The sequence below is a fragment of the Phalaenopsis equestris genome, unplaced genomic scaffold (assembly GCF_001263595.1).
Source record: "Phalaenopsis equestris unplaced genomic scaffold, ASM126359v1 Scaffold000060, whole genome shotgun sequence".
Classification (NCBI taxonomy): domain Eukaryota; kingdom Viridiplantae; phylum Streptophyta; class Magnoliopsida; order Asparagales; family Orchidaceae; genus Phalaenopsis; species Phalaenopsis equestris.
The window spans coordinates 544241-570470 of record NW_018164502.1 but is presented as its reverse complement, the minus strand read 5'-3'; the positions used below and the strand labels follow the sequence as shown (position 1 = coordinate 570470).

Below are 26230 nucleotides of genomic sequence, written 5' to 3'. Positions count from 1 at the left end.
ACGCTCTTTCATCTAAACTATGAAAATTATGGGGTCAGTTTGACTTCATCTTTTTCAAAAATAAATTTTTAAAAAAAAAAAAAAAAAAAAAAAAAAAGAGATTAGCCAACATAAATTAAATGAGCAATATTCTCATCATTAATATCAACAACCTGATGAGGAACGTAGGTCCAAAAGTCATGGCGTCGCCTTATTCGGAATTTGACCAAAGAAGACATTGCAGTGGGAACAAAGTTCGGCAAGGGTGCTCATCAAAATTTTCCTCTTTCTGTTCATCGCAAAAGAGTGGAGAGGAAGCCTGAGGTCTTCTTTGAAAGCACCTTTTCATTGAGGGAAGTTCGTTTAAAGGTAACTTCTCAAAAAAAATTGCTATAAATTATGGTTGATTAAACAAAATCCTGTTTGAAAACTACATTTTTTACATGCCTTTCAACACTATGACTTAAAAAAAAAGAAAAAGAAAAAAAAAAAAAAAAAAACTACCAATATGCCCCTGAAGTTAACATCCAAGGACTTACATACCAGGACATGTAGAAGGCATCATCTTCCTGGGCGCATCTTATTTTCTAGCGGGTAGAGTGGAGAGCTCCCAAATCTTCTCCCGTTCAGTCGCAAAAGGCATCATCTTTCTGCTCGTTGGGTTGGTGCAATGAGAAGGCGAAGGTGGAAGATAAGTGAAGTTATTTGACCGTGTGCGATAAAGAAGATGCATTCTCCAATGCACGAGCTGCTTTTTCGTGTGCCGAGCTTTTTCCATGAAATGTGGCGTGCATGGAACCTGGCCGAACGACAATCTTTGGGCACCATCAGAGCTTTTTCAGCGATTAAAATGGTGTCGGGAGAGGCCGCAGAGGATATTTTGGACATTTTTTTAACTGTTTTGTGAAACATAACGGTTGCGTAACTAGCCGTCAATCTGGACGCGTAACCTAAAAAACGGGTCTTTCCAACCTTTTCCCCAAAAAAATGTCTCTCCACCCCGCCCATGAGTGTTCCATGCCCGACCCGACGATGAGGCGGTGATGGTAATCCAAACTCAACTCGGAGTCTCGAGACTCATCGGCTCCTCCGTTTCCCAACTCCCAAGCGGACCCAGCGGTTTACCTTGCTTCCTCAGGGGTCGAGGGGTTCTAGCGGGCTTCATAGAGCTTCGCCATCGCGTCGGCGGTGACTGTGGGCACGGTCTTCGACTCTTTTTCTTCCCGTTTGTATCTGGTTTGGCTTTTGCTGCCTTCATTGCATAACGAACAATCATAATGGGAGAACTCGAGAGCAAACGCGGAAGCGCCTCGAGCGAAATTCGAGAGCGGGTCTTCTCACGCCTCAGACCCTACTGCATGGAGCTCCTTGAACTCACTCAAAACCCTAGGAAGAATTCATCCTTTCTCGTCGAGATGACGGACTTCATTCGCTGGGCTCCCGCGGCTGACCTTCAGCCTTTCCTCGAGTTAAGCTCTTCTCTTTAATATTGCTATTTTGTTTTCCGGCTACCGTTTTTTGGTTTTTTGATGATTGGTAAGATGAAAAGTTATTGAAATCCTTCGCATTTGATGTTCAGTTATACCTTGCTCCCTCTCCTGCTTGTGCTGGACATGGCCGTTCAGTGCAGGTCTGGGAAGAATGGCAATTCAAGTGGCTGCCATGCTACACCCGATTCCCATTTTGGTGTTCACCTGATTAGTGATTCTGTGGCTGAAGGCACGTTGAGGTGTCTGGAGGAACTTCTTAGGAAATGTCATTTAGGATCTGTGAATCAGGTCAGTTATCTATTTACAATGCTTTGATTTATTTTGGGCTTTAATTCGAGTTGGAATTGTTGGAGATCATGACTAGTATTGATGGTGGTATATAAAATCTTTTAACTTTTGTAATTAACTTGGAAACTATGAGATGTAGCTCGTTAGTTCTGATTAGGAAAATAGTCTCTCAGATGCTGTCACATTTAAGCGTGTTAGATAAGATTCTTTTGCTAGTAAAGGGAGACAAATGAATGCCATGTGGGTGCTTAATAGTTGTTGATTTTCCTTCAGTACTGCCAATTTACGAGAGGGAATTCGAATGTGAGTATTGTTGCTGTTTCACTGAGCAAAATAAACTAGCGAGGGCACAAATGCTTTCTATTTGCTGAGGTGTGCAGCTTAGAGGTACCGTTCAATGAAGTTAGCTTTTTATTTAATGTTTGTTTGAGACATGAATATGTTCATATAACTTATGGATGCACAAATGAATAAGAATGGGAATATTTCATTGTGAAAGGCCCAAATGAACTCTTTTTTTCAATTGTCAACAATATTAATCATGTTAACCTAAAAGTATTAAATTACGTGGACATTTATGATAAAAAAATAAATAAGCATAAGCCCAATGAAAAGAATGCTTAGCTACATATATCCTTAGATCAAATTTTTGGAGTGCAAGTTGAGAAGAACAATAAAAAAGTTTGATTTTTCTTCTTAGAAAACTAACACACCAAGGAAAAGATCGTACTTTTCCTCTTATGAGACCATAAAGAGCTTAAGCTGACAACTCTTCTTCCTTTCAAAAAATCTCCGATCCTTTAAAAAATATTGTACAAAGAGCTGCACATGTATTTGTTAATGGTGAATGCACATGACACGACACATTTTAAAATTTGCATAAAACATTAAAAAATATGAATGATTAATCAACAATTTAACAATATAAGAGATCAAAATGTAAAATTCGATTATGGTAGCCTACTTGAAAATCAAGGAAGGACAATACACAACAACAACAAAACTTTAATCCCACTACGTGGGGTCAGCTACATGAATCCTTTTTTTCCATTGCGTCCTATTTAGGGTCATATTTTCATTTAGTTCTAATAAATTAAGATCATTTTTTATACACTAAGCCCAAGTCTTCCTAGATCCACCTCTGACTTTCTTAACATAAGTCGAATCTAAAACATCTACTCTTCTAATAGGATTATCAGTCGACGCTTAATGTGACCAAACCATCTAAGACGACTTTCTCTAATTTAGTCCGTCACAGGAGCTACACTAACCCTATCAATGAAAGATAATAAACTAAAAAATTAAAATTGTCATGGCAATTATAACAATTAGATTTGCAAATAAAGCTTTTATCGTTTATAATTTTAACAATACATAATATTACGTGTAAATGCTAAATATTCAATGCAGTGTGGCTTTCCATGAGATGATAGTTCTATAAATTAAACAAATTAATTAATCATAATCATACAGTTTAAAATAATGATATATTAACATAATATTGATAACATGAAATTAGATCAAGCAAAATTAATCATAACTAAAAAAAAATCTTAATTCAACAAGGTAAAAAATGAATGCGATGACACGAAGGAAAGGGCAAAATAATTACTTTGCTAGAAAAGGGAGTCCATTGGCATCTTTGCAAGATGTTGAATAACATCTAAGATGAGGGATAAGAAAAAGTGTGCTCCTTGTTGGCCACAGATATTCTTTGACATACTTGTTTTGCGTGCTTCAAAAGTTCATTTTGCTGCATCTTCTAGATCTTTCACTCGTTGCTTTTAGATGTCAGAGACATATAGCTCTTCTAGGTTATGTTTTTGGCAAATTTTTTAGACGATGATGACAAGTTTTGAATTGATGGCGGCAATTATTCTTTTATGATTAACGACTCATCTATTTTAAATAATGATAGACTCCCTTATTCATGTTGCTTGCTTTTTTGTAGAATGCTAAAGATCTTATTGAGTGAATAAGCACAATTAGCATGAGCTGTTAGACGAGATAAAACGAACCCAAATATATTTTTAAAAAATCTTTAAACAAAAGCCAAGGTCAAATAAGTTTAAAATAAATCAATAAATTAGAAAAAGTGAAAAATAGAAAGTAGAAAAGTAAATAAAAAAAATAGCATTTGATGTGCGCCATATGTTCTAATGGACTCATTGCTCACATGATACACATTATTTAGTTTCATTGTACCTTGCTATACTAACAATACAAAAGAAGCATTTTGCCACACCATAAGTTACATTATGCGCTATTTTATTCTATTGATATGCATGCCACACATCTTTTATTTTTACATGATCTTTTAAAGTGATTGGTCCTTGCTCTTGATGAATAGGGAAGCCTACATCTGGGTCATTTTGTGCTAACTTATGGTAAGACTTGGGGAGGAAAATTATAAGATTGCCCTTTTTATGTGGTACAATTCATAAAACATCCTCATCATGGTATCAAATCCTAAAGTCCTCCATATTATTAAAGAATAAAATCGATAATCTTCCATGCTTCAATCCCCCAAAGCCTTCATCGATAACTAAACAAATCATTCTAGTTGAAAACATTCTTTGAATTTGAGAACATAAAACACATTTGTAAGCTTGTTAGCTACAGTGTGCTATGTCCAAATTTTAAGATTTTAAATGTCTCCTTCAGTTTTCTCTTTGATGAAGTGATATCAAAGTTTTTAATATATTGGTACTCTCGTATTATATATGGTCTTTAGTTGAGACTCACTCCACATAAAGGAATCAATGCATTTCAACTCTAAACCAATGTTTCATTGGACTGACTTGATTCATGTTAATGCCATGTTCGAGTAGTCATTTTCTAGAGAACTGATACTATACGAGCATAATCACTTGACTAATGATTTTAGAGTTGACAATTTAAATTCTTTGCCCCTAAGAGATGGAGGTATTTCTTGCTGCATTTCTGTAAAGCCTTTGTAGCTTTACCTATCTTCTTTGTCATTAAATAAGCTCCTCTAAATGAATATAAACCTCAGCTCCTCTATAATCTATGAAGCATTACTATATGTATATTCAATTTTATCTTGATAAAGAAAACCTAGTCACTAACTTGCTCAATTGGAAGTTTTTTCTCGACACAATAAGCTGTCAATTGAACCGAATAATTATCATATTGCAGCGGCCGAACTAATTGATAGAGGCAAGTAGAAGACTGATCTTTGGCCGAGTGAATCCAAGTAAATGGAGCAACATTAATTTCAACGTATACGACATAAACGCATCCAAATTTTAAATTTGAGCATGCATGTTGAACTAAGGAGACCTAATTGGGTTTCGCTATATGAGGCTTATCATTGTAGATATGTCGTTTATATAGAAGCTTGCATAATGTACCAAGAATTAAATATCAATTTTGGTGGACAGAACTAAAGAGGTATGTGGTCAACATTTATGGGTATGCGTTTAACTTGTGGAGTGGTGAAAGCCGATCATCAGAGATTTGCAAGCCTTGCCTTTATCAACTTCTAAATGAGAGTATGTTTACTCATATCGTTATACTTTCATGACACAGTATTGGTACTTGTTGATTGACTAATGAAGAGTGCATATTTCCTGCCTACACAATAAGTCTCGACTATAGATCAACTAACTCAATGATTGGGGACAATTTTTTGATTGCACAAAATACTTGGATCAATACTATTTTGCTAGAATAGTTGATTCATATCTAAATTATGAAATAGAATCCTAGTGTGATGGACTTTGTGTTGCTTTCAATACAATCATCCATTTGCGGATCAATTGATAGTTTGAACAAATGATCTAAACTCTATAAGACTACTGACTGTGTATTCTTTATTTTGGTGGTAATTGGGAGTTACATTTCTAATAGTGTGGTAATTTTGAGTTCCATTTCTAATCGAGTTTGCCATCAAGGAACAACATTCATAAACACATTGAAAAGGCTTATTTTGAAGCATTGTATGGATATAAATGCTAATCATCTCTCTATTGGTATGACAAGGGAACTATGATGAAATCACAAATGGTACATTTGGCCGCCATAAAAAAGAGGTTGTTCTATGACTCCGAAGTAACTCAAAATAGATAATGAAAACATGATGATTTGAAGCACGAGGATGATCACTTTAATGTAGCAACTGAGTGTTTCTTAGGCCATCCCCTTGAGAGGTGTCAAATATTTGTCAGGAGTAGGGAAGCTTAATTCATGTTATATTAGGCTAGTCAAAACAAAAGACCAAGTAGGGCTGATAGGTTATCGAGTGATCCTACCATCTAGCTAGTCTTGCACTCATTATTTTTCATATCTCTATCCATAAGTGTATTGTGCTTGGCTATGCATGAGGTTTACTCTGATCTAGAAAAGATACAAGTGCAATTGAATTGATTCATGAGGATTTCTTCGAACAGATTGTAGCACTCAACAACTAAAAGTTTGTATATTGAACTCGACATGAACACAACTTTTGCTCGACACTAGAAATCCAAGTTGCGTCCCATCGTGAGTGACTAAAAAAAATTGGTCTGGTTTGGGTCAAATTTGGCTCAACCCAATATGAATGACTTATTTATTTGATTATTTTAATAAAATCTCAGATTTAATTATTTTTTATTTTTATTTTTTAAAGTTTCATGTCAAAAGTAATTTTGTCCATTTTAGTTTGAGTTGACACTAATCAATTATGATTTAAGTATTTCTTATGTTGTGCCAGCTTGGATTCAGGTTTGGTTTAACCAAGTTAAGTTTGAGATTTTTAACTTATTTAATTAATATGTCATGTTCAGATTGACTATATTTGTGTTGGGTCTTTTTTTGGGTCGGATTGAATTGACCTGTGGGCTTGAATTGATACCCTTACCAACAACAAAAGCAGTTCTGTGGTAAGAAGATTTAGATGGTCAACATCTTCTTGAGGAATCAAATGAAGTTTGAAGCACTGTGGGAAGTTGAAGTTGATTAAGGAATAAAGAGCAAATACCTTTTCTCTTTGATGACAGATGCATACATTTTGTGGTTTAAATTTCTTTTTAAGATAGAATGTAAACTTAAAATTTTGATATTTAGATTCCTTTTTCTTTTTGGATGTGTGTTTATCATTTGAGCATAATTTTATATAGACTATATTTGTGAACGTAGATGTAATTGCTGGGAGCAACCGGTAGAAGTGGGAGCGTGTAACTAAGCATAACTGTGAACATATGACTAAATGAAATTATGAGAGTGAAGATCAATATCCAATGCTATTTTTTATGCTTTTGGTCTGGTCAGTGTGTTCACTGTGATTCCCTAATTGTTCGTCCATTCGAGTAGATATGCTTTGTGGATATTTGGAAAGTAGCTTCCAGAGTGTTGCTTTGTGTAAATGTGATTAAGAAGGTATCTTTTGTTGTCCGAGGGAGGTAGATGGGCACCATTTTGGTGACCAATAACCTTGGGTTTCCCTTTACAATCATTATTTAAGAGGCTAGATTAAATGCTGTTGTTGCTATAGTAATTCAAAAAGAGTAATTAAAGCTAATCTTTCCTTCCTTTTTGCTGAAATGGCTTGCTGTGAGCACTGTTCAACAAAGTTAGCTACCCAATAGAACTACCCAATAGAACTGGAGCTCAGTGATTGTTACTCTTTGTATCTGCATAGAGGTGGGAGATCTTAATCATTGAGTGTAGCATTTTTCTTTTATATTTTGTTGGATGAATCATATTGTTCTTTTACTTTTGTTTGTAGTATGAGAATAATGGCTTGAATATCTTATTCTTTCTTATGAACACATCTATGATTGTAAATTAAGACGAGTAAATGCTAAATACCTATGTTTGAGAAATTTGAAACAGTTTAGAGTATGTGAAATAGATGGTGTGCTTAGTGGTGTTGATATTGAGCTAAGCATACTGTTTTGCATTCCTGATTGAGTTGACGGCTTTGAGCAAAAATACTCTCATAGGTTTTAGTTTATCAACTTGGCGAGGATGAAATTCTGTTAAGAGGAGATTGATGGATCTCGGGGGGTCTCGGCCTTATAGTGAAGAACCATTAAATTCCGACGTTGACCATAGAATGCAACACCTAACCTTGCGTGATAACGTGAGCTAGCTTTGGGCCTATGATTACTTGAATTGATAATGATGTGTATGAATTGGTTGCATACCTATGTTTATGAATAATAAGGGGTTTTTGTTTTTGTTTTGTATTTATTGACGTAATTGACATGGACTAGAACTAGTCTTTGTGATGTAGTATAACTCATCAAATCTTAGTTGTACATGCTGAGCTATTCGTGTTTTTAAAACTTTAATGTGCTAAGAATTTTCGCCCTAGTTTTTCTCACTCAGTTATTTATCTTTGGGTAACAGGTTGAGTCATTGACATAGGTTGGGGATGGTAAGTAGTAAGGAAATCCAGCCAAAGTCTAACTGAGCGAGTTAGAATTTTTGTTTATTTCTTTTTCGTCTATGGTTGTAAGTACTGACGTTATAAAAGTTAAATTTAAACTCCTTAGTATACATAATGTTTGATCTAATAGTGCCAAGTCAATCTTGTTAATTTGTGACCGTTGGGATGTGTGTTCTGCTTGGATTGTTGTGTATTGATTTGACCAGTACCTGATTATTGCGCAAGGCATAATGGACTACATGGTTTAGACGAGTTCAACTGAACGTCTGGTTGTGACAATGGCCACTGCTCCTAAATTTAACGCGTGTTTAATTAATATTAAAAAAAAGGATGAGTTTTAGAAGCTCCACTTGTTAATTATCCTATCACACTGAATTACTACCTAAAATTCTAAGCTATCAGCAAAACCTTAACCACGATTTATAAAGGTTTGCTATTTTCTTTAAGTACAAATGAGCAGGCTAAGTAGCGGGATTTCTTGCTTCTTGTTCATGATGAAATGTTGTCTAAGAAAATTCTGCTTTCACTTTGGTATTTCAGATGATTCTGGTGCTAAAAAAAATAACTTATGGGGCCTTGCTTTCACCATCCGCAGCATCTGAAGAATTTCGTGAAGGAATAATAAAATGCTTAAAAGCTATGCTTCTCAGGCTACAACCTTGCTCCGTCGGATTATGCCCATGCAAGGAAATTTTTATTTCTCCCTTGCTGGCTGCCACAATTGAACACCATTTACCCAAGTCATCGTATTATGAAGAACCAGAAGAATGCTTGCTATCATTTCTTCAATCTAAGGATGCTTCTGCTGCTGTAGGTCACTGGCTATTACTACTTCTCCAGGTAAGGAAAACAAGGGCCTTCTGAATATCCTTTGAACTCACCATGGTGTGTTAGCTTTCAGGTTGGCAATATTGTTAATGCTCTAGCATATTTAACTCTCTGGTTAATTGACTCTTTGCCTTTTTATTTACTTATTAGTTGTAAATATACAAACCGGAAGTCTTCAATCTTATTTATGTATTGATGATCTCTGTGAAGGCATCAGAGGCAGAAGCCGCTAAAGGGCATTGTGGAAGTGCGACCCTTCGGAAAGAGGCATTTCTTACTCTTCGTGTGCTTGTTGCAAAGGTTAGTGCATGTCTCTCACAGTAGAAATTGAACATACAAATAATAGAGAATGCCAAACATGTTCATCAGTGGTTGTTATTTGATCACTATCTATCCCTAGTATATCTTGTCATCAGCTTTTTAAATTTATTTCTCTAGGTTTTTATGCGTATTTGGTCGTTTTCTTTGCTCCTACCACTTGGTTTTACCATTAGCAATGCCATGGTGATCATGGTACTAAAATTTATATTCCTGTTTCAATGTAGATAAAATTATTAATTGACAGTGCTTCGGTCAGTCCACCCTTTTATTCGTTCTTCATAATCATTGTTTGTGCCAGGGAGTTGGCCGTTTACATGCAATATTGGACCATCACTTTGTGGCCTTCTTATGTCACTAATGGGACTAGTTGATTTATTTTTCTAAATTTATTTGTTCTGGAGCATATTTTTGTAAATTTCTGAGTTATCTATGATTTTGTGTGTCCCTGTAAGAGACTTTATTTGTATATTCACCCATATTTTGCTGTTTGGCCATTTACTATGGTATAGTCTGTTCTATTATGGCGGTATCAAATGTCCTTATATTGATTCTTTTTGTTAAATTTTTACGGTTAGAAAGGACCTGGAGAACCTTTGTTGTATATCTGGAAACATATTACTTAAAAGTGGAAGTACTGAAATTCTTTCTAACACATATAAAGAGTCACATTATACACTATGTGGTTACCCTTGCTTGGTTTTACTTGGAATGAACATTTTGCTTGTGAAAGAAATTTTGCGTCAAATTCTCATGAATTGAAATAAAAAGGACAAAATTACAGCTACATAATAAAAATACAAACAAGGAAAGAAAATATTATAGAGAAAAGTAAAATCAAATACTAGATCTAAAAAGTTCTAGAGGCTTATTAGTAAAAATTTGAAACTCTTGTTATCATGAATCCATCCAAAAGAGGCTTGAGATAAAACATTAAATCATTTTCTTTAATCATTCTCAATAGTATTCAAATGCATCCATTATTACTTTTATATATAATGTTCCAGTTTTCTAGAGTAGAGACTATACAAATATCACAAACTTCTATAGCATTTTTTTTTAATAAAAAGATATATGTATGGGAAAAATTTGGATCTTAGGAAACAACATAATATGAACCCCTTAAAAAGCACAGGACATTTCTAACTATTGAATGAGCACTAAATTTTATTTAAATATGGTCATGTTTTGGCTTTTAAATTTACCTTAAACATTTATGAAGAAAATGTAAAAACCTTTGAAAATATAACTTTTAAATATTGACAAAAATAAATCTACCATTGAATTTTTAGGAGTAGCTTAATTGTATGCTTTATTAGGAAGGAATATATTTCCTTTACTCGGAATATATTTCAATATTTGGTTTTTTCTTTATTCGATATTGCCTAATTTTTTATTTTTGTATTTTGGTGGTTTCTTTAATTCAAATTGATTCTATGCTCGATTAGGAAGGAATACATTTCTTTTACTCGGAATATATTTGAATATTTGGTTTTTTCTATATTCGATATTGCATAATTTTCCATTTTTCTATTTTGGTGGATTCCTTAATTCAAATTGATTCTGATTTCTTATTTTTTGTGGATTGGTATGTCGATTCCTCTATTGCATAAAATAGGGCATAATTCATTATCTCGGTGAATAAAAAAATTCTTAGAATTCATTCATGTTCACCTCTGCCCCATATACTATCCAAATTTATGATTCAAGAAGGTTTTCACGGGTATATTAGAAAAAAAAAACTATCTAAGTTTATGATTCAATGAGATTTTCAAGTTTATACTTAAAAACTAAGAGACCTAACTCAAGCTCAAAATATTACTTTGGACACAGTTAACGAATGCATGATAAGCTTTGATGCCCTTTGTGTATACAATCTGCTAAACTTCTTGCAGTTCTAAAAGCACAAGCAGAAAGCAACTTTTATATCCGTTGCACCATTATGTGTTGGTTAAACATTTTTCTCAACTCCATAGAAATTCCATTGTAGATCTACACACTTCTCATGTTTAGAACACATTATCTAAGGCATTACTCAAACATGAATGGAGAAATGCTAGAAGGAACTAAATGCATTGAAAAAAAAATCATCGGACTTATCAATTAATCTAAAGGAAATGTATAGAACATTTTAAATGGGTGTTCATATTGAGATTTAAGATCGATGACTCTATTAAAAGTTGTAAAGTAGGATTGGTTGCTAAAGGGTATGCATGGACATATGAAATTGATTATTAAGAGATATTTACCTATGTGGCAAAGGTGAACAAAATAAGAATTTTGTTTATCTCTAGTAGCACAATTTACATCTTTAAATATGAGGGTAAGAGTGACTTTTTACACGAAGTTCTACTAGAAATTCACCCGAGTTTTCTTTTTTGCATTTGAAGTAAAATAAACACAATTAACTGGCTGTATAGTGTAAAGCAGGCTCTATATGGTTTATGAAGAGAATTTGGTACAAAGTCAGAGATTACACTCATTTCGTCAAACATTCAATCAAAGGGAGAGTTACAACACCTTTGGTATTTGTTGATAATTGGTTACTGTAAATGATGAGAAAGAAAAATAAAATATGAGAATATTTGATAAAGGAATTTAATATATAAGAACTCGAAAAACGGAATAATTTTCTCGAATTTAAAGTTTCATACTTTTAATCAAATGATTTTAATCTCTTTGTATAGTTATATTACAGAGCCGTCCCCGGTTAGTGGGATAATTGTTTGTTGTTGTTATTGTTTGTAGAGCTATATTGTATATTTCTTGAAGGAAACTAGAAATTTAGAATAAAAATCAATTGTTACACCAATTAAGCCAAATAAAAAACTTGGAAAAGCAAAAGAAGCAACAATTGATTAGGAGATGCTTCTAAGATCGATAGAGAAACCCATCTACCGTACTCGCACAACCAAATATTTCATATTGTTATCATCTTTCAATTCAATTACGATCTGATAGAGTTACATCTTCGAGCTTCCTATTATGTATAACATACCTAACACAATTCAGGTAAATGAATTCTATTCAAAATAAACAATAAACTCCCTTTATAAGTAGATGGGGCAGAGGTGAAATCTTATTCTGAGATCGGTAGCTTACACAAGTTCATTAGTAGATGGAACATTATTATTAAATATTTGGGATATTTTTTTAGTAGAAATCTTGTGACATGGAGTAAAAAAGCATAGTAGTAAATTCTAATGTTGAAATTCAAAGCTATGCCCTGAGTAATTTCTGAATATTAGGGTTAAAAATCATCTAAAATGAGCTAAGAATCAAGCGAGATAATCCTATAAAAGTGCATCATGAAAGCAAATCAACAATAAATTTCTCTTAAAAAATTAAAGAAATGATCTCTTACCATCGAAGCGCTTGAATGCTTGCCTGTGCAGCTCGCCCATATCGACCATCATTGTGGGGCTCCTTCTCATCCATTTTTGCGTTGAGTTACATTATTCGACGCAGAGGCTTGTGCAACTGTTCTGTGCAGCTATCACCCGAGATCACGAGGATTTCGCGACGCTACTCTGTCATGATCATCCGTGTATAGCTCGCCAGTGCTGCCAGTTATCACAAGGCTCATCTTGCCTTTGTCCAGGCTAGGTCGCGCAAGCTCTGCTGGGCATCCTATGTGATATTGCTTTCATGGTGGTCCTCTGCCGCTCACCTGTATTGTTATTTTTTATTGCTCTTTTTCTTGACAATGCCTTGAGTATTAGTCTCACGTTTGATGGCGTCAGTATCAGGTGGCATTCTTACGTCTTTATTAGTCTCACGTCTGACAATGCCTTGGCATTCTTTCTTGACAATGCCTCCTACCACCTCTCATCTTTATCATCTTGCTCGCTCCCTTTGTCTTCGATTGATGCATTAGCTACCGTTCAAATTGCCAACCCAAATCGATTTCCTTTGCTGTTGATTCTTCAGCAAGCTCCTTTGCTTCCCTTTTCTTTTGCCCTTCCCATTGTTGCAGTTGAAATCCCTATTGGGTCCAATATACCTCTTCCTACTGAACACCTTCACTGTTTTTCTATTTTTGCTGGTGGGTTAAATGATAGATCTCATTTATTTTCTACTAACAATTATTTCTTCATTTATTTTAGGGGAAATGCAATTTCAGTACCTTATAAATGTTCTACTATATATTAAGACATAGTTCTTGTCTTTTATTATGATGAGATCATTGAGCTTGCTAGATCTCTTTACTTTTCTATTTTTAGAAAATTTTTTTGCGGTGATCCTAACAAGGAAACCATCCATAAGTTTTTATTAAATTTGAAATTGGTTGGCATGACACTATTTTGTTAACCCCCTGGATTCTCGTCATATCATAATCAAGCTAATCTCAGATGCTGATCATACTAGGATCTTTTTTTTCTCTAGACTTATTATATTAATGAATTCCCAGTGTGCATGCTAAAATGGTTAGCTCACTTTGACTCTTCAGAGAAATCATTTACTCCTGCTTATATCATTTTCTCATCTTTGGCTACCTTATTTCAACGAGTCCTCACTGTAATCATTAGGATAAATATTTGAAATACTTTTACAAAAAAGATAATGCTACAACTTGTACAAGACTTTCGACGGCTCCTGTATTAGTTGAGCTAGATGTTACTTCTCATTTTTAAAAAGAAGTGTGAATTGACTTCTCTACTTGTGGATATTGGCTTAAAATAAAATTTGAAGGCGTCCTGGGCTGCTCATCTTGTAAAATTTTTTGTTATTATTTTATTGAATGTTTCAAGATGCATCCAAAATTAAGATAATTAATTTCTCAAACATAAGAGGCATTAAAAGAAAATCGGAGTCAACTTGCGATCTACTTGGAAGCGTTTCAATCTCGTTAATCAAAATGTGGGACTAGCATTTTTTTTGGATATCAAAGATCTTGCTCCTTCCTGTCATCAAATAATTGTTGTTTCTTCACCTCCACATCATTTCATTGATCTAGAATCACTATATACAACAAATCCTTTAGTTCCTCAAAGTTGTGATCACAATGATTATCATGATTGTTTTCAATCATATACTTTTGATGAGAGTACTCTTAGCATTTAGTTCGCTAGTGATAGAATGTTTTCAATTTATATTTGCTTGGCGAGGTACGAAGTAGAAAAAATTCTGTCCTCATTTCCTATATTTACTAAGCTTCAAGCAAGCAGTTCCGAATGAACCAATTTATAATTTTCAAGTATCTAATGATTTAGTTTCTCAGGATTTTATTTTATATTTTTCTTACTATATAATTTTTCTTTTTTTTATGTGGCAATTCTTGTTAATTTCCCTTGATTATTTATTTTTTATAATATTTTTGTATAATAAGAAAAACAACAAACACTTCTCAGAATCTAGTTCGCGAGGGACAATAAAATCATGTTAACAATGACACAAACACAAAAGCTTATCTACAAGTTGAGAATGTAAGACATTTATTCTTCAACTTGAGAGGGGAGGGGCTGGCGGGGCGTGGGGAGAAAGTACAGATTGATTAGTATAGAAGTATATGCTAAAAAGGAAACCATGGAGAACTTTGGTGGGGAAGGCATTCTAGGAAACTCTAGTGTGAAGCTTATTGTATGCATGATTATATGATTTTTTATAAGAGTGCATTTTTATAACTATGTTTTTTTTTTTCTTCTTATGTTAGTTGCATCAAAAACTTTGAATGAGTTAGAAGAATTTTTTTTTGTTCCTGTGTTCTTCATGATAAGTTTTGGAGTCAAGGAAATTATAAAACAAGTAGGATTTGTAGGAGATATGTATAAATTGGAATGAGAGTACAGGGACTTTAGCATTTAAAGAGCTATCAATCACAATTATAACAGAAACATTGCTAAGTATTGTCGGTCAACTTTTTTGATATTGAAAATAATTTTCTTTTTAAATTTAATTTAATATAAAAGGGATATAGTTTTGGCTTTGAAAGCAGTGTGTTTTAATTTTTAAAAAATGAGATCAAATAGATCTCATTTGTCCAATAGTTTATATAATCGTGTCTGATACTCCAGATACTACATATTCTCGAAAAATAAGTGTATACCTCAGCGATAGACCCAATCATACAAATTAAGAGATTTGTGACATCCGTTTGACCTGTGAACCTTTTTATGTGTGACCGACAAGTTCTACTATCTAATACAAAGATTAAATAATGTTTATTTTACCTGAGTTTCAAGTTCCCTATGGAGGCAAAATCCTATAATTAATTACATTTCGAATGATCGAGATTTTTTTGAGAAAACTTGATAATGATTAGAGGACTAGTTTTCAAGAATTTAAGGTTTATGTTTTCACGGTAGGAAGTGGAAAAGTAAGTGGGAGTAGCTCAAGTGGGAAAAATTATTTTCAAGAGCCCAAATGAAGGAAATGGTAGGTCACATCACATATCATGAGGAGAACTCTTAGTGACTTCCCAAACTATCCTACTGTGTGACTGCATTTTAGAGATGATGTTATTCGAGCATTTAATCATATCAATCTTATTATTTGAGACTTACATTTGCATAATATCCAATTATGCAAATAAACCGCAGAGATATGAGAGTTTACGTCGTACCGGACGACAACCTCAGAACTTAAGGTGAGTTAGAATTTACGCTGCGCAACATGGTTGCACATAAACCTAAAGAGGATGTGAGGATTTACGTCACGCTAGACTCAGAATTTAAAAGTGTATAAATTTTCAAAAATGCATTTTTTTGTTTTTGTTTTTGCTTTTTTTTAAGATAATATAAAACATGCATAATAAAATATAAAGTGACAGTAAAACAATTAAAAAACATGCATACTAAAGTACAGTGATAATAAAACAGTAAAATCGTAGTAAATAAACTGTAAAGGCGTATTTGGTGTGTCTGCTGCTGCTGCGATGTTAGCATCATATGTGAAAATAAGCAGGTGTTACTAATGATTTAATAAGCACATTAAATATGAGGTTATATATGTAAAGGAACAGGTGGCACATGAAAGCTCGAGAAAAGGATCTGTAAAAATTCAGGGCAGGGTGGGCTCAGGGTTGGGCTGTATACTTAACAATCCAAGTTTGGATAGAAGCTACCAACCCAAACCATCGAAGGAAGGCAGTTCCCGACCACAATCGAAGCGATTAACAAGTTGAACCTCATAGAATTTTGTCAAAACTTTTTTTAATTTTTGATGCATGCAAAGTTTTTTTAGCAATCAGAAAGTAATATTGTTGGAAGTGAATTTGTTCGTAGTGTGTGTGGATGTCTGGAGAAGTGTAGTATGTGTGTAAGTGTTTGGCGAAGTAAAATGGTTAACAAGTCGTTCACTTTGATCGGGCCAGAACTGTCGACAATCTAAGAAAACAAGGGGGCAACTTCGCACTAAAAGTCTGTGAATAGTCTCGTCGATCATGCTCTCCCGTTTTTAGAGGATCATCGAGGCAAGAGATATCATTCTATCGTCCCACTTTTGCACACATAAGCACTGGCATCATTGCCCTAAAAAAAGGGGGGGAAGAGAGAGGAGACTGACCCAACTCCCAAAATCGACGGATAGAAGAGCAGGACAGCGAGTGGATCAGCTCAAAAAGGTGTTTAAATCCTCATAAGATAACGATCAAGAGAAGTCCCAAAACTACAGACAAAGGGCCTCATAAAACCAACCCTAAACTGCATGTAAATCAACACATAAAGACTACATAAACCTCTCCAAAACAGTGCATAGAACAACCCCAAAATGGTACCTTTAATGCCTCCAAAAGAGTGCATAGATTGCTCAAATCAGCCCACCAAAATGCCCCATACAATGATTAAAGCAGCCCCCAAAATAGTAGAAAAAACTCTCAAAATCAGCTCCAAAACAGTAGAAAAAGCTCTCAAAATCCAGCCCCCAAAAACAGTATACAATGCTCTCAAAATCAGGCCCCAAAACAGTAGGCAAAACTCTCAAAATCAGCCCCAAAACAACAGATAATGGCAAATCCTCTCAAAACCTAGCCCCAAAACAGTAGACAAAACTCTCAAAATTAACCCCAAAGCAGTGTGCAATGCTTTCCAAATCCAGCCCCAAAACAATAGGCAATGGCTCCCAAAATCAGTCTCAAAACAATGAGCAAACCAACCCTCAAACAATGTGTAGTATGCAGCGAAAGAATTCCTTTGTCACACAAGCAAGTATTCAAGTTCCAAGTGTGGGACATGTAAACTCATAACAGCTGGACGGTATATATGTATGCAAGTGGAAACCTTTTGTTAAGCAAGTAAATGTATCAAAATCGTGTGGCATAAGAATTCTATTGTATGTAAGTTTGGTTATTTGAATGCTTAGGCACGTAAGCAAGTGAGAGTTCTATTGTATGAAAGTTTAATTATCTAAACACGTACGACTCCAATCTTATATATGCAAATCTGAAAAAAAAAAATAGCGTGTAAACAAATAAATCTGAGATATAGGCAGGTGAATACATGAGAATTCATTTGCATAAAGAAAAAAAAACTTGAAAGCTCGGGCATGTAAACACCCAATATCTGCAATTTAGGCACTTAAATACGACTCCAATCTTATATATGCAAATCTGAAAAAAAAAATTTAGGATGTAAACAAATAAATCTGAGATATTGGCAAGTGAATACATGAGAATTCATTTGCATAAAGAAAAAAAAACTTGGAAGCTCGGGCATGTACACACCCAATATCTGCAATTTAGGCACTTAAATACGTAAAAATTCATCTACATGTATCTCCTGGGAATGAAGAATAACTCCATCCACAAAATTTAAGGTAAAGAATACCATAAGCTCCAACAAATCACAACAATCCATTAAAGAAAACCCTTCATGGCTTCTAAAATTGCAAGCATAATAAGGAGGCCCTTGACCTTTGTATTAAACCAGAAAATAAGAGTAGCTAAAGGATAATCCACAATTCAGCCAAGTGAAGAAAATAGGAGAAAGAAATCTCACTTTCCATTGCTTGGACAGAAGAGGGGAGGAAGAGTTCAGCTATGGTTGCTTTCTGGTGAGGAAGAGTTTCGGCAGGCGAGGAAGAGCATTGGCTAAGGTTTTGGCAGAGCAAGAGAGCAAATGTCGAGTAAGAGAGGGAGACCGACACGACTAGGATTTCGTTCGAGCCGAAAGAGAAGAAGCTTGTAAGGCAGAGGGCTTCAGTATCGAGAGAGGGAGGCAGAGGGAGGCCGAAGGAGGCATTTTTGGCGTGCGAGGAAGAGGCGTTCGGTTGAACTAGATGGCGAGCCGAATTTATCGAGGGAGGGAGGCAAGCATTCTAGGTTGTTCGGCGTGGGGAGAGGAGGCGGAGGGCTTCAATTTGTCTGGAAGGAGGAGGCGAGGTAGGGGAATGCATGAGATGTGAGGCGAGGGGTTTGCCTGGTCGCGCGTGAGCTAGAAGCAGACAGGGGCTTCGGTGCAGGGAGCCGAGCGAGGCTTTGGGCGACATAAAGGGGGAGGCGAAGTGGGTGAGTGGTGCAGAAGAGAGGAGACGGGATCGAGAAAGGGAGAGCAGCGATTTTCTTCCCAGGGGGAGGAGTCGAATTAGTATAGCCAAAATTTCGAGGGAGAGTTACGTGAACCATTGGCGGGGAATTAATTAGTTTTCATGAGCGGAGGAGACTCAATTGTAAAAGCTTAACTCTTAATTATATTCAATTAATGGGGTATTAAATGATATATTTAAAATTTAAAATTTGAAATTCGAAATCATGTGAGCTGAGGTAATTAGCCCGTGTTCAGCTTGCGTCCAACCCAAATCGAACCCAAATTGCACCTTAGCTAAGCCAGAATAGCATCCCCTAATTAAATATTCTTGTGCATTGATTTTCATGTCGTTTGTCCGAGCGCGAAACCATAGAAATATGGGCGTCCTTCCTGGCTGAAATTGACGTTCCGTACGCGTCGGCCAGTTTCGTCATCTGGGGTCGTCCAGACAAGTTTGCTAACGGTCGGGCCAAAAATGCGTCAAATTCAATTTTCTTTGAATTTTGTGTCGTGACAGGTCATTATGAAAATTGACTTTAGTTTAATTGTCGGTGCAATTTGTGTAAGTGTCAGTGACGTGAATTGTTAGGTTTATGTGTGGGGTATGTGTGAATTGCAGTGTTTGTGTTGCCGAGTCATGGAGGTTTCACCTATGGCCGTCTGATCCTGTAGAAACTCATTTTTAGGCTCTTTACATGTTATTCCTTAGCCCTTGGAACTAAGAGTCAAGTGCTTGGGACTACTCACACGAGGTCTCCAAAAAAATGGGTCAAGAAGTGGTTCGAAGTTCTATGGGAGGTGGGCTCCATTTCTAGTCCGCTAAGATGGTCAATAAGGAACTCCTAAAGCTAGATCCTCCGTTCTAGGAGTAGTAGACTAAGACCTCACAGAGAATGAGGTGAGCAAATATATGTTCAATGCTCGAAATTTTAGTGAAGATGCTTTTGCTTTAATCCTTGGAAAAATTTATCATAGAAATTGATTATGAGCTAAAGTTTTCTTTACCAATTTAGCTGTCAATGGAACTAAATTAGATATCTATGAAGGGTAAATTAAGCTGTCATATTTGGCAGCCAAAGGATTTAAAGCAGGAGCTTTAGGTTGCATGCCACATTTTAAATTATAGATTAAATCATAAAATAACATCTCGACTCTTTGTGTGGCTAATTTTGTTTTAGGGTCGGTTTGAGGCAGCTGCAGCTTATCCAGCTAAATAACTTATTCTGATAATCTGCTTATCAACAACTTATCCTGATAAGGTAGATGACTGTTTGGTTGTGCATTTGGAAACAGTTGATTCTGGATAAATGACTATTCTGCTATCGTTCTGGATAAACTGCTTAGTTGTTTGGTTTGTGCGTTTAAAAAACAATTTATTTGCAGTTTTTTTTTGGAGAAATGACCATTATGACATGCAGTTGTTATGTTGTTTGCAACAAAACAACAATGGCTACACATAAGATATCTCAGAACTAGGGCTGTAAACGAGTCGAGCTTGAGCGAGCTCAGGCTAGGCTCGTGTTCGGCTTGTTCGAAATAGCTTGTGTTCGAAATCGACTCGTGTTCGAAATCGGCTCGTGAACAGTGTGTTCGTGTTCGTTGTGTTCGGCTCGAAATTGACTCATTAAACTAAAATTGAGAAAAGTAGATGTAAAGTGTAGGATTCAAACCTGGATCAAATCTATATAAAAAAAGACACTAACCACATTGTCACATGAGGTGTTATGATTTAAACTTAGACATAAATATATATAATATATTATTATATAAATAATATATGTAATATATTGTTATATAAAAAGTTGTATAATTTTTTTTTTCGAGCCATTTCGAGCCGAACAAACTGTTGTTCGTGTTCGACTCGTTTACATTTTGAGCTTAAAAATTTGTTCGTGTTCGACTCGTTAGACTTAACGAATGAGCCGAACACGAGTTGTTCACGAACAACAAGCCAAATTGACAGCTCTACTCAGAACTAATAAAACTTCTTCATAATATTACAAAAAAGGTTATAGACTTCAGTTAATAATGAGTATCAAAAAATCTAAAAAAAGAAGTAACATATTAAAATTACAAGCAAAAAAATGACTATTCATTTTAAAATCTAGAAGTATGTCACGAGGAACGTTGCCTGGTTGAGACACCGTAGAACCCCGAACAACATTGTCTGGTTGGGATACCGTTAAACCTTGAGTGACGTTCTCCGATTGGGATACCGTTAACATTGTTCGATTGGGATAACGTAGAATTTGAGAAACTATATGCCCACCTAAAGAACTTACAGTTGTCCGGTTCGTCTGCTCACCGCAGACACTTGTAAAATTGCTGCCCGTATTTATGTTACCAACGTGACGTGAGTAACAAAGATGACGGTCCGCAGTAGCATAGCACTTCCCCGGAGTGCCCCGAAATTATGGAGCTCATCTGATTACAATTATTCAAAAGAGAACTTGCCAGTCATAAAATTAGATGAAATAAAAAAAAATTACTAAAATTGAAAATAATAAACAATATTGTATAGAAAAATGAAAATATGATCAAAAGAAAAATAGCAGGCGGGAGTACGAAAAAAACAAACCCACGAAAGAAAACAAAAAAAAATCAATTATAAACTAAAGAAAAAGCAATCATTGGAAATTTTCAAATAAAAAAATGTACAAAAAAAAAATACTAGACATAAAATGAAAAATAAAATAGCAGGCGTGAAACCTCAGAGAAGTAACCAACCAACTAACAAGTTTGTCACAACATGCAGACAATAGACCATATAAGAAAATGAGTTCTTGGTTGTCTTCAACCCACGTGGGACCAGTGTCCAGTGTCACATGTGCATATCACCAAAAAAAGACCATCCAATAGATTCTTATATATTGATGCACAGTTGAGAAAAAATGATCCAGTTGCCTTTATTAGGATTTCACATACAACACTGTTAACCTCATTTTGAGGTCATTTCTCTTCTCTTTAGATCCTAGGATCTAGCTCTAAGAATTCCGATTGACTATTTTAGAGAACTAGTATTGAAATCCATCCCTCTTAGAAATTCAAACCACTTTCTGATTCCCTTGTGGTGTCTTGCATGGGTGAGCTCAAACCATCGTCATTTGGTTGAGTGGTTAAGGACCAACACGTGAAAAGTCAAAGAGAAGTTCCTAATAGGATCTCAAGCTTTAGGGAAACCTCTTTAAGAATTTATCACCACACACACATACACACACACAAAATGCACAAAATTCACTAAGTTGCACAAGATCGGACTAGAATTGAGCTTAAAAGATAGGTGAAAATGCGAAAGGTGAAAATGCGAACTTCTTGAGGAAATGGCCTGTTTCCGGCCGACCTCCGATGAGGAAATGGACTGTGCCAACACGTCCAGGACATCAATTTTAGCTAGGAAGGGATTCCACACACGAGCAAATTGCACGCAAATCGATAATTTTCATCAAAACGACCTTCGACGATGAAACGAACTCGTTAACGCGTCCGGAACGTCATAATTACCTAAAAAGGACATCCATTCTGGATTCCACACACGAGCAAATTGCACACAAATCGATAATTTTCATCAAAACGACCTCCGACGATGAAACGAACTCGTTAACGCGTTCGGAACGTCATAATTACCTAAAAAGGACATCCATTCTGTTATGCTGTGACGCAAGAATAAAAATGTACAAATAAAATTTTTATTTTTGAAATATTAAATAATTTTATATTTATATTATTACTTATAATATTAATTTTAATCCTAAACCCTATTTAGCCCCTTTCCTGCACACTTAACCTTTATTTGACCCCCGCGACTCGATCAGGTGTTTGACTCGCTCTCTCTGCGTGCCCTAGCTCCCTTGGACGATCCACTCGACTGCCTCCCTTCTATCGAATCTTCTCCTTCCTCGCGTGGCTGCTCGACCTTTTGACTCTCCAATCGCAAAAGCTGGGTTGGCCGACCCTTGTCCTTCTCGAGGCTTTACCTTCTTTTTCTTTATTGTGACGATTCCTTCCCCGTCGATTGATTCGACCACAAAGTTGTGGTAAATATGATTGTCCCCCTTCTCATTTTTGCCTATAAAAAGGCTTGTTAGGGTATTTTTCTGGGTTGTTGAAAATTTTCTGAGAGAAGGGAAGGCCGAGGTTCTCGCTAGTTGCTGTTCGAGGCTTTTAGGAGAAGAAGGCTCTGCCGAAGTTTCTTCTCGGCTAGGTCCTTGTGTGCTGGGGTATTCATTGGTCATTGCTTTCTCGAAGGTTTTTGGAGAAAAATTTCTAAAGTTTTGCTTAAGTCTGCATTAAGAGGTATTTCTTTTCTCCCCTCTAATTAACATCATTCAGATTTGCACCTGAAAGTAATTCTTTTCCCTTCTAAAGCATGTGGAAATAAAGTTTAGGTTTGTTTTGAGATCTAATCATGGATAGTTTCTAGAAACAGTAAAATGAAGCATAATATGGATACTCTCTTTTTCTGCTTAAAATGCATGATAGATAGAATTTTGGAAAATTCTAGTTGTTGCCATGTGATGATAGTTGCTTATCTGGAATATATGCTAGAAATGTAATGCTGAAATTCTTTGTTGTTGTTGCTCCTGTTCAAGTAAATGATGGAATTCATTTCAATGCTAAGACATGTTGGCTTTAGGAATTCATTTATACTTATTTGTTTTTCTATTACATGTTTTTATTCGAAGCATATGTTGGGTGCAATAAATTTTTGAGGCTTAAGGCATTACAAGATCTGAGTTTTATAGCTCTGTTTTGACCCATTTATTGGGCTCAATTTAGCTCTTTTTGAGTTGCATTTTTGGCTTGAATATTGTTATGTTTTTGCCCCTCTTGCCGAGCTCGGTTTATCTGTCATGACTCTGTTTTTGGTCCTTTTTGATGATCTAGGTTTTGGCCTGAGATTTGGCTCGATTTGGCTGGAACACTGTCTCGTTTCCCCTATTTGCTGAACTCGGTTTTGGCTGAAATTTTGTCTCATTTTTTTTCCTTTGTTGGGCTTAGTTTAATGGAAACTATATTCTATTTTTAGCTCTTATGTGGGGCTCAGTTTGGCCTGAGATTTGGTTCGGTTTTGCATAAGATTTGGCTTGGTATGCCCCTTTGCTGGGCTCGATTTGACTCTTTTACTGAGCTAAATTTTCCATGGAATGTTCTCTTTCTGTTTTAACCCATTTGATGGGCTCGATAATGCTGGAATTCTGCTCTATTTGGCTTGGAATGGTGCTTTTGCTGGGTTCGATTTAACTCTTATGTTGGGTTCTTCATTTTTGCCTGAGATCAGGCTCGGTTTCACCTGGAATTTGGCTTAATTCGGTTCTTTTTTTTGGGTTGGGTTTTACTTGAAATATTGTTCTATATTTGACCCCCTCTGTTAGGCCGTTTTGGTTAAGATGTGGCTATGTTTTTGCCCTTTTGTTGGGATCGGTTTTAGTTCCCCTTGGCTGCCCCTATTCGAATACATGTGGAGATCTATTGCAAACAATTTAAAAAATTGGTTTGGGGTTTTGTTTTGGCTCCTTGTAGTTATTGCCCCTACCTGTGTGTTTGAGATGTGGGATGTCCTTTTGCTGTCCTTACCTGTGAGCTTAAATGGTGGTGGTCTTCTTCTTGTTGCCATGGCCGTGAACCTTGGCTGGTGGCTGTCCCTCTTTGTTGACTCTGGCCGTGAGCATTTATATGGTTTTATCTGTATGATTTTATGCTTATATGACATGGAAATCTTGTGGTTGAAATTGGAATTAGACGGCTTTATTGTTTGCAAGATTTTAGGAATTTTGAAGAATGTCGTTTGTGGATTACTTCCCTTTATTCGATTTATGAAATTTGAAAGACTTTAAAATATTGTTTTTGGAAAACTCATAAGATTGCCGTTTGGAAAGGGTTTGAAAGCTTATAAAATTGTAGTTCGGAAAGACTTTGGAGGTTTGACATTAAAATCTGGATAGCATAAATGCGGCATTTGAGTTCAGGCTTGGGTGTAAGAATATGTAAGTGGTGTCGGAGCCGTGTATACAATCGTCACATTAATTTGGGCTCATTTTGACCTGTTCGAAACAAGATTTGGAAGGGATATCCTTCTTGGGTTGATCCATAAAATTTGAGAAAATGATATCCTTCTTCGATTGATTCAAGGACATGGGCCCTCATTTTCAGATCTTTTCGTTACAAATTTTGAGGGTTGATTCACCCTTCGTCTTTTCGATCTTTTGGAAATCTTGTCATTATACTTGTACCTGCTACTTTTTCTCTTAAACACTACACCTTAGAGTAGGAGGCCAGTAGTTGGTTTCATTGTAGGTACTCGGCAAGAGATCGTTGACTAAACAATTGCATATACCCTTAAAATTAACATCGAATCCGAATATGCTACGATGGGGAGTTTAAAGCGAATACCGTGGGCAGCACGACGAGGATGGATCTACAACATCAAAACAAGTTCACATCAGCTAAGCATTTTTCTTAGTTTAAATAACAAGCCATAAGACTTTGAGGTAGTCTGCTTAACACAACATAAATCCTCACATATTATCTTTAGGTTTTTGCATAACTCTGTTGTGCAATTATAAGTCCTAACACTTTTAGGATTCTGACGTTACCGTCTGATACGGTGTAAATCTTCCTATCTTTCTAGGCTATTTACACGATCAGATATCTTGCGAATGTAAGTCCTAAATTCTAAAAAAAAATTGCAGGATTAAACATTGAATAACATCATTTCAAAGACAATTTCAAACAATAGTATAGTTGGGAAATCACCAGGGTTTCCCCTAGATCAGTGATATCCCCTATTTTTCATTCATTTGAATTCCTTAAAATAACTATTCCTGTTTGAGTCACTCTCATTTGATTTTCCCGTGTCTAATCTTGGAAACCTAAACTTTGAAATCTTGAAGGCAGAACCACTGATCTTAATCGAGAGTTTTCTTAAGTGACTCCGGTCATTTAAGATGTAATAGGGAACTTGGAACATAGGTAAAATAAACCTTATCTAATCCTTATATTAGGTAGGAAAACTTGTCGATCATACATAAAAGGTTTTGCAAACTAAACGGATGTCACAAACTTCTTAGTTTAGGTGGTTGAACCTACTGTTAAGTGGTATGCTTATCTTTCAGGATAGTGTATTACTTGTGGTATCGCGCTCAACCGTCCAAACTATTTAATATGTGAGACTCGTTTGGTCTCATATATTTTTAAATTAAAATGTCACTTTCAAAAATCATATTTATATCAAAATTATTTTCATATTTTACAAAAATCATCCTTTTCAAAAAAAAAAAACAGTCGACAAACACCAACGGATAATTCACGGCCTGTAGCACATATGCTATCGCCAAAAAAGGTCATCCTTGTGGATTCTAATAAACCAAAACACTTAAAAGGAGAGGATTCCAATTGTCTTTATCAGGATTTCACATGCACTACTAAAACAACGAAGAACTGACCATCCAGAAGAATTTATAAGATCATATGTT

The 26230-nt window shown here is 35.6% G+C and overlaps 1 protein-coding gene across 1 annotated transcript in view; it reads left to right on the top strand.

The window, feature by feature from the left end:
- Positions 1-539: 539 nt before the first annotated feature.
- Positions 540-26230, top strand: part of LOC110019520 — a 72741-nt gene continuing 47050 nt past the window's right edge. Inside the window, 4 exon segments of the mRNA XM_020717206.1 lie at positions 540-1447; positions 1559-1757; positions 8692-8991; positions 9190-9279. Of these exon segments, the coding sequence (XP_020572865.1) occupies positions 1257-1447; positions 1559-1757; positions 8692-8991; positions 9190-9279 (780 nt within the window). The 5' untranslated portion in view covers positions 540-1256.